Here is a 10,000-nt window from a genome sequence, read left to right as displayed (position 1 = left end):
AAACAAGAGATTAAAATGTGAATAACATTTAGAGAACTCATTCATGTTGCAAAGTAGTTTACCTTTACAAACACTGGAGAATTTTTTATCATAAAATAATAATCAATATGGGTATATTTGGCCTTTGAGGGACTGTCACTCCACAACTTCTCACATCGGATCATTGTGGTCTGATATGAACAGCAATGCCCAGCAGAAGAGCCTACAGAGAACTTTAGATCTACTTCAGAGTATATTTTAAATGCCTGTCACATGTCATTTAGACACAGAAAAGCCTTAGACTTGACAGCAGATAATCTGCATTTAAAAGAAGTGAAGAGCAATTTGTTTATCATGAATAGATGGTGAAATGTAACTTCCTGGTGAATTTCTATTGAGATGTTTTTCCACAAAGGCTACATTAGACGTGTTATCTGTATACAAACTGACTCAAATTGTACCCTCTTCTTTTTTTTACTCTTTTTCTCACAGGAGGTTATTTTAAAGAGAGCAGCCGACTTGGTAGAAGCCCTATATGGTTTGCCCCATAATAACCAGGTAAGGATCACACACACATGCAAACATCAATAAGGAAAGCGACAAAGAGAATGAAAGTGTTATGTTATTTGTCATGTCATAATCATTCTTTTGTGCTTTTTCTTCTTCCTGTAGGAGATCATTCTGAAACGCGCGGCGGACATTGCCGAAGCTCTCTACAGCGTTCCACGAGGACACACCCAGCTCTCCGGCTCCACCCACAGCGGCATGATGGGGGTCAACTCCTTCACTGGGCAGCTGTCCGTCAACGTCTCCGAACCCCCGCAGGCCAATCAGGGTAAGGCTTTAGAAGTGTTAATCATCATAGTGTAGGTTCACTTTAATGCCAATGAGTTTATCAAATACACGTCACCACTTCTGACCCAGAAACACAGAATACCTCAATTTTCTCTTTGAAAGAAAAACAAAGTTGACTTTCAAAATATTCACAAACAAAATTCATAGAATCTGATACAACAACTTGCCCCTTGTGTTATAATCAAAAATAGTTCTTGTTACAGAAAATTGGATTGGGTTAATATGGATGTGTTGTTGAGTAAACATATGTCAACAGTCCGCTAAACTGCTTTGTCCCTTTTTGATAAATGGCAACAAAGTATTGCAGTTATTATACAAGTTTTCTGAAAGTTCAAATATGCAAACGAGGCATTATCTAATTCTACCTTTTGGTGAGTTTAAGAGAAATCTATAGACACAAATAAGCAGTAAAATAAACATCTGAATATGTATTTTGGATGTTTTCTTTCCACTCTTCTGAAAGAAGATATGTAATGGCAGCAAAATAGCCCAAACTCTCAAAATTGACCAGTTAATGAAAAAACTATCTTTTTGCCTGTGGTGTCTCCCTTTAAAAATATAAACAGGTTATGTATTAATTTATTGGCAACCATATATTCTTCCACAGCTCAGCAATTTTTTTTCATTTCCAAAGTTACCTCAGTTAACTTGTATTTCATATAAAAGTCCAACCTTAAATCACAACAGCTTCATTTATATCATGAATGATCTGTATTCACAGCGCTTCGACCAACTGTCCAATCACCACATGCTCCTCCCCCTCCTCTCCTCCCCCTCCTCTCCTCCTGCAGGTTTTGTGCGCAGCAGCAGTAGTGTGTCTCCTCACGGTTACGTGCCCAGCTCCACGCCGCAGCAGACCAGTTACACTTCTGTCACCAGCACCATGAACGGCTACGCTAACAACACCGGCATGACCAACCTGGGAGGCTCGCCAACTTTCCTCAACGGCTCTGCAGCCAACTCGCCTTATGCTAGTGAGTGTACCTGTGTGCATTTACTCCACTCTCAATCACATACTACACATCAGAGAAATACATGTTTTACAAGCTATTAGCTACTTCACTTCTGTAAGTGAAGGTACTTATAATACGGTCCTTTTAGCTGCCACCAAACTACTTCAAAATGCAGTTACATAGCAACCAGTTTAATAACAGGTGCTAATAATTGCATACGTTCATGGAAATCTTACAAACTGTACCCGCACACGTCTGTGGACAGGAAGTGAAAGTCTCAGATCTGCCAAATGAAGATTCCCCCATGGGGCTTTCTGTCTCTGTGCATTCAAAAACAATCACCAACTCCATTTTGTCCTCCTTCCATCTCCTACCTCCTTTCCTCGCTTCCTTTCATCTGACAGCCACACCTCTTTTCTCTCGGTTGGTTAATTGCATCCCTTTTCCATTTAGCAGAAAGCAAGAGAGAGGAAGGGGAGGATGAGGGATTCAGATAGATCAAAGATGTTGTTTGTTTGCTGATATTTTTCTCATTGGTGATGAAGACGAGAAATGAAGATCTGATTTGGAAGAGCGGAACCTTCCGAAGATTCTGGAACTTGCCTGCAGGGAATTTCTTCGATTCAGAGCTTCAGCGAGGTCGAGTACCGGCCTGGTTCACAGTCCGGTTGTTTAAAATAATCTAAAAGGTGTTTGATGTTCTTTCACACAAAACTATTTCTTCAGGAACCTGACTTTGTGTACAGTGGCGTTGTCACGTTAGAACACAAGAGGGCCTTACCCAAACTGTTTCCCCTCATCAGAACTTAAGAGCCTGGTCCAATGTACATGTCTCGCATAATGGGGAGAATTTCAACTGTAATTGCTGAAGCAATAAATTGAAGGATGAAGTTCAATGAGGTAACCATAATCTCTCTCCTTTATCCTCACCCTTCATCCTTACTCCATCCTTTCATTCATTATCCCACCCATCTCCTTTTTTTTCCCTTATTCCTCCTCTCTTCCTCAAAACATTTAATTACCACCACCCCAGTTGTCCCATCCAGCCCCACTATGGCCTCCTCCACCTCTCTCCCCTCCAACTGCTCCTCCTCTTCTGGCGTCTTCTCCTTCTCTCCAGCCAACATGGTGTCGGCGGCCGTTAAGCAGAAGTCTGCCTTCGCTCCAGTGGTCAGGCCCTCCTCCTCCCCTCCGCCCTCATGTACCAGCTCCAACGGCAACGGGCTCCAAGGTAATTTGCCATGACAACAGTCAGTCAGAGGATGCTTAGCGGGAGGACTTCCCCAGCAGATATTCTGCCATTAGAGTCCAAGTTCCACATCCTTCTCTGATCAAACAGTAGGTACATACTCTATGTTTAGTTCTTAGGTCAGTTCACTACTTTGATCCAGAGAGAAATATTTTAACAACCATTAGATGAATTGCAAGGATATTTTGTTCAGGCATTCATGGTTCCTAAAGGTTGAATCCTAATGACTTTGGTGGCGACTTTTCCTCGAGCGCCACTATGTGGTTCACATTTGTGTTTTTTAGTGAAACGTCTCAACAGCTATTGAATGGATTGCCATGAAATTAAAACATGCATACATGCCCCCTTAGGGTTAATTGTAATAACTTTGCTGATCATCGTTAATATTTCATCTAGTTTTGTACAATGCTTTGTTTAATAACCTGCAAAACTAATGGCATTGTCACTAGCTTTGTGTTTATTGCTAAGTAGCAAAAGCTAACATGCTAACGTGCTACAGTAGGATGGTTAACATGGAAATATTGTACCTGTTAAATATCAGCATTCTATCATACTAAAACAACAAAGTACTTTTACATTGTTATAATCGTTTTCTCTGTTAAATTTGTGATCACAATCTGAAATATTGCTAAGCAAATCCAATGCTGACTGACAGGACACAGAACACAGTTTTCAGTGTCAAGGCCATGCGCTCACAAAGCCCAATCATCCATCATGCTACATTCACATCTTCTCAATGTAAATATAAATTTAGGTTGTTTTGACTAACAACCAAGCCATTTTTTTGAAAAATAAAATGACGTTAAATCAAACTAGAAAGGTTGTTCAGTTGCGGCGATGTACTCAGCACTGTGCGTACTGGTAGTTCCATTAGTTGTTAGCGGTAAGCCGAACACACCGTCCAAAACAATAAAAGTGGGCAAACTGTGTCTCTGAGTGCAGAGTAGTGGCTATGCACTCAGCTGAGTTATCACTAACTGCCTCTAGAGGATTAGTGAGTGGGGAGTCAGCAGACAGTCAATGGCTGTATAAAACAGGCGATAAAAGGTGTTTTGAGTCACTGCGACCACAAGAGGTCCTTGAGCCATAACTGGCCACCCAAAATATTATGCAGTAGAATGCAAATTAGCCAAAGACCCACAGACACATGGACACACGAGCGATATTATGTTTTTTTTTCTGGTGAGGAACATTTTTATCCAAATCTGCTTTTTGTACTGCTTCACCTTTTGGACAGTTTTTTTGTTTCTATATCTCTCCTCTCTCTGACTTTTAACTCTTCCTTGTTGTATTCCTCTGACCTTACATCCTTCCTTTGTTATTTTTGTGTCCCTGTGTCTCTGTCTCTCTCTCCTGCCTGTCTCTCTGCCTCTCTCTACCAGATCAAACATTTGTGGACTCTAGCAAGTACTCAACAGCCAACTCCCTACAAGGCCTGGCCTTCACCTGAAGTATGTCCCTCGACTATCTTTTCCTTTATCACTGTTGACTAATTGTTTTTGCATCTTTTGAATTGTAAACTGACTAATTTCAATAAAGTAATATTTGCCTGTTTCACATCTTCTACCTCTGAATGATCTCCCACTCACCTTCCTGATTTTATCAACCCAGCATCTCTTTCATGTCATACTTTCCTCGTCTATCTTGTCTCCTTCTCATCTTACTTCCGTCTCATCAGCACCTCTCCATCCTCTTCCCCCTTACCTTTTCCATCCACGAGTCATCCCACAGCACAGATCTAGCCATTCTGTTGCCTAGTAACTCCTCCCTGTCTTCCAATTGGCTGGGGAAGAAGACAGGAAGTTAGATATTTACAGAGACAAGAAAAGGACATTTGGCACAGGGAATTTATTTCGCAACATAGCTGGCTTTGTTTAGCTGTGTGTGCCTGTGTGAGCATTTGTCTAAGTGTGTGTGTGTGTGTGTGTGTGTGCGTGCGTGCGTGCGTGCGTGCGTGCGTGCGTGCGTGTGTGTAGAGACAGAGCATGTGCGGGGGTGTGGGAACTCAAAGCTCAGCCTCAAAGCACAGCTGAAATATACACTCCCCACTTACAGATATACACACACACTTTCCTCTGTCACACACACTCGGTGATCACACACTGGCAGCTTACCAGGGAGCGATCAACAATGACAGCTGTTCGACTCTCTTGACAGTTTATACTGGCAGTATACCTGCCCTATGGTGTGTGTGTGTGTGTGTGTGTGTGCGCGCGCGCATGTGTGTGTGCGTGTGCATGTGCGTGTGCGCGTGTGTGTGTGTGTGTGCGAGTGTGTGTGCTCATGAGCATCTGAAACAAAAAAGAAAAGAGGATTCAATACACTTTACATACATACATATACATTTTGGGGGATTTTGTCCAGCTGGTACTAACAATGAATTCTTTTCTCTTTTAAGTTCATTCACCATGAAATATAAAACCATTTATTAAATGTTTTTTTCTTCTGTGTGTGCGTGTGCGTGTGCGTGTGCGTGTGTGAGACTTTGGGCTGGGGTCTGCCTCTCACATGTTGACACCCATCCCTTGGGTTTAAATACACCATGATGCAATCTGTCAGGCACACACACAAACATGCAATAAAATACACCAACTGTCCCTCACACAATTAAGTGTGTGTGTGTGTGTGTGTGTGTGTGTGTGTGTGTGTGTGTGAGAGAGCAGCATTGCCTAGAGCCAACTTATACTGTATGATGTGTCCCCTGCTCAATTTTACTGATTTATTTGTCTATTGATGTTTTAAATGTCGCTGCAGACACACAGCTGCACAGATGGGAAGACATACTGATGTATTTATGAAGGAATTTTTTATGACGATGACAAATATTTGGCTGTGTTTTAAAAGGTTTTTTTTCTCTTTCCTTTCTTTCCCTCTGTTTGTTTTCCCACCCAACAGCAATCCCGGGAATGATTGTTCCACCCATGTAAAGGTGTGAGTGACTGCGTGCGTGTGTGCGTGTGCGTGTGTGTGTGTGTGACTGTGCGAGATGAACCAAGCACATTCACACTGATCCCTGCAGAGGATTTTGATGCGAGTCAGACTCCGGTCGGGGATGGAAGCAACTGTCCCGATCTGAAGGAACAAACCCAACTCAGGCCCTTTCTAACACAAAAACAACAGCAAGAAAAACAGATGACGAACAAAAGACTGTTTGCAAAGAAATAAGTTGTTTAGACTTTGTACACCTTGATGCTTTATAGGAGAACGGCCACACCTACATTAAGACTCTCCACGGACACAGGAAGTGTATTTATTTTAGAGAGAATCCATTTCTTCCCCTGAGTGACTTTTTTTTCTTTTTGTGCAACAGTTCACGTGTGATAATCATCTTCTAACTGTATCTCACATGAATGATTTTCTATTTATGAAGTTTGGTCATTAATGAAGGAATATAATGTGAAGAATGCCTGATGATGAAGGTGATGATGATGATGATGAGGCTGCAGGATTCGTACAGGGTCAAATCCAGCCGACACAGACAAGCCAAACCAGACACACACTTTCACTTCTTATTGCCAAATCCACACCACCGTCAGCAGAAACACTCAGACAGCGAGGTCTTCCTCTGCATTTAATCGATCAGCTGAAGGATTGAGATGCTTCCCGCCTGTTGCAGTTTTAGCCATTCAAGAAATCCCCATGTTTGCTTTGAGCTTGTTTCACATACATCTGCATTGCTACTTCTTTCAGCCAACAGAAGGTGCAGAGAGAAACAAAATTCAGCCATTTCACAAACCGGGAATAAATGTATTTACACCATGCAAGATTCAAGAGAGAAAGTAGACTTGCTGCAGATCTGATTTAGGATAGATTTAACTATAAAAAGGACATACACAAGTGCATGAGTTTGTGATCACCGGGTGCCAACGGCAGCTTCACTGTTTAGGAACTGACTTAACAACTCCTCCGCTGAGACCTCCGTCGGCCCTGTTACCACATGATCTGTTATAAAGTTGGACACCGCCACAGTGACCTCTATGAGAGGGGGGACACGTCTTAAAGACTGCTGCCATTTTTACTTTGATTTTGTTTGAGAGTTGCCTTCTCAAATGTTTGTCTTAATACATAAATCCTTATTTCTGTTTTGTTTTTCTTTTGGTTTGCTGTGTTACTTATTTTCTTCCTGCCATCAGCCGGCCAATCAGATTGTGCTTCTTTTGTCACCTGGACACTTGAGAATTTGAGTGAGAAAATATTCCAGTGGTGTGTCTTAAATGCTGCGCTGCAAAGAATGTCATTAATTCTTCAACTGAGTCTTAAAATCAACATGTTCTCACAGAAGGACGGGAAATGACCATGACCTCTTAAAGCAAAACTACTTGGTTAGGTTTAGGGACGAAAACATTATGGCTTGGTTTAAGATTGCTGACTTAGCCTATCTAATTGTAGGTCAATGTTGACTTTTGCTTTCACAGGGGACATGAACACCAGTGTCCTGGGTGAAAGTCTCTTGTTTGAACCATCCATCAATCCACCCGAACCACCTGCCTACCTTTGATTAACACGTATTTCTGCTGAACCTGGGAATTTGTGTGTCCACCATGACTAGGGATCCTTATTCACTTTCCATTAGCATTGTTTCCGTGGTGCCGGCACATCATTTTAAGACATTACCACCTCCATGTAATAAGCTGTTAAGAGGTCATGGTCATTTCACGTATTGTGGTAAGATCAAGCTGCTTAAAATCCCCTGAGGTCCACTTTCTTTTAAATCTGCCTGTGAGTTCAGTTCATTTTTACAGTACAACTGTAATTCAAAGAACACCATTTCACCAATTTGCATCCCATTTTGCACTTCTCCAAAAGGTAAAAATGAGGTATGAATTTCCAAGTCTTGTTAAAACAAAAGAGGCTTTTTTTTGCAGCGCAGGACAATTAGCCAGCGACATGTCTTAAATGCGCACGAAAAGTATCTGATGATTTGTTGTGAAAGTCACTGCAGTGTGTGTGGTTCAACAGTCTTAATTCATTTATGATCATGTTAATTTTGCCAAAGCCCTTATTTGAGACATTACTGCCGAAACAGTCTTATGCCACAGCTTCAACGCTATTGTTTTTTTCTTCTTTTTGTGTCATACATGTAAGAATGCCATGCTATGTTCAACTGTCGGTGTCGTTTTCAGACCTGCAGCAGGTAGCGGTCACAAATTTATCTTTGTTTGTTTGTCGTCAGGTTCATGGCATTAAAAGAAACTATTTGAAAGTGAATTTGGATTCTTAACTGGACAGAAACTGGCATCACATGCAAACCCCTCTTATTTGATGAAGATGAATCATTTGTAACTCCTGCCTGAGGGGATCCAGCCTGAATGTTAGTGCTCGATAAAAAAGGGAAGAAAATCCTAAACATCTTTCAATTTTCAAATCTATAATATATAAGTGAAAGCCACTTCCCCAGCCAGAAGTCAGAAGCTTCAGGAATGTCTTTAGAACAGTAATTTGGATGAGCTTTTAAATGGAATAAAAAACTTTCGCCATCACAGAAGATGTGGGCTTAATCTGTCTCTCATGTCTAAAGATGTTAACATTATCAATCTTTTTTGTTTTGTATTATAGTGTTTATTAAAAGCCATACTTCCACTGCTAATTCCAATCAAACTAAAACAAGCCATGGTGTTATTTTTTTGATTTTTTTCATTTGTAAGTCAGAAAAGCAGGCGGACATTATTAATTTCGTCACAATGTTGTTCGTATCATTATTGTTAAAGTTTGCATCATTTAGTTGTGTTATCTAGGTGTAGAGTTCTTAAATATGTCTTTATGATTGTCTGTGTTTGTCTTCCATGTGATGGATCCGAAGATGGAACAGAACTGCTTAATGAAGGCTTTCTCCTGCTTCTGTCAGGTTTTCTGTCCTCTCTTCGCTCCCTTCCTCCGTTCATTTCCCTCCTCCACCTTGTTTGGATTGTGCTTTTAATACTCTGTATGTTTGCCCTCTTTCTTTCCTTTCCCTCACAAAATGAGCCACCTATTTATTTTATCTCAAATATGGGTCTGGAGACCACTTTTCTGTTTGTGTCTACGTGTGAGAGTGCCTGCGACTATGTGTCTGAGTGTGTCATCATTTTTCTCTGAAAGAAAAACATGATGTTTTTAAAGTTAAAGGATGTTTTTCTTTTTATAGTACATATATAAATACCTGTACAGGAAAGGAGTACATAGAGGGTTTGGTTAAAAGAAGTATAATCCGAAGCACTTGTCCAGCAACAGTTAATAAGAGTTATCACAGCTTGTCTGCGTTCAGGCTCACAGTGGTGGTCATCATCCATAAACACATTTATCAGCAGTATCAGTGTGGAGGGGAAGAGTACAGAGGAAACTACTGTAAAGATGATAATGTTGATTCTTTTTTTATTTTAAACTTTGAAGTGTAAAATAACTTTTTGATTCTCTATATTTAATTAAAGTTCTTTCTTCTCTGTGGAAAAGCTGTCGGTTTTTTCACTTTGTTGCTTTTCACTGTGGAGAGCCACACATGCAAGGAAAACACGCAAGTGAGGATGCAATTAAGGGAATTGAGATGCAGCAATGCAGTTTTCTCAGCCTCTCTCGCTGCAGGAGCCTGTAGGGAGGAGTCAGGTCATCACCAAGATTCAGCTCAGCTGTGTCAACTGCCTGACATATAAACTGGTGGGAATGAGACTGACTTCTTAATCTAGGTTGCATTTAGTTTGTTTTTTCTTCACTTAAAATAAACCGGTTTTAGTTGGGACAAAGACCTGAGGTCTTTGAGACCTTTGAGGACATTCACTTCTTAGAAAGCCCAAAACACATGAACTTTGTTGTTTTTATTTAATTTACCTGCAGAGGGTGATGAGGTTAGAGAGGGACAGGAGCGTTAAAGATATGCAATAAAAGAGGGTTCAATGTTGAATGAACAGTGAGTAAAAAAAAAATGAATTCCTTTATATTTGTATTATTTAGCGTGTTTCTGAAACAGCACTGGATTAATTCTCTGCAATGT

The 10,000-nt window shown here is 40.8% G+C and overlaps 1 protein-coding gene across 1 annotated transcript in view; it reads left to right on the top strand.

The window, feature by feature from the left end:
- Nucleotides 1–9,443, top strand: part of LOC137876512 (transcription factor COE1-like) — an 82,157-nt gene extending 72,714 nt beyond the window's left edge. The window contains exons 12-17 of the mRNA XM_068716140.1: nt 472–537; nt 652–814; nt 1,626–1,808; nt 2,821–3,018; nt 4,419–4,487; nt 5,932–9,443. Of these exons, the coding sequence (XP_068572241.1) occupies nt 472–537; nt 652–814; nt 1,626–1,808; nt 2,821–3,018; nt 4,419–4,486 (678 nt within the window). The 3' untranslated portion in view covers nt 4,487; nt 5,932–9,443. The remainder of the gene's footprint in view (nt 1–471; nt 538–651; nt 815–1,625; nt 1,809–2,820; nt 3,019–4,418; nt 4,488–5,931) is intronic.
- The last annotated feature ends 557 nt before the right edge of the window (nt 9,444–10,000 follow it).

The sequence above is a fragment of the Cebidichthys violaceus genome, unplaced genomic scaffold (assembly GCF_023349555.1).
Source record: "Cebidichthys violaceus isolate CVI_PGR_0920_01 unplaced genomic scaffold, fCebVio1.0.p SCAF_20, whole genome shotgun sequence".
Classification (NCBI taxonomy): domain Eukaryota; kingdom Metazoa; phylum Chordata; class Actinopteri; order Perciformes; family Stichaeidae; genus Cebidichthys; species Cebidichthys violaceus.
The sequence above is the reverse complement of the archived record's forward strand: the minus strand, read 5'-3'. Positions and strand labels throughout refer to the sequence as shown.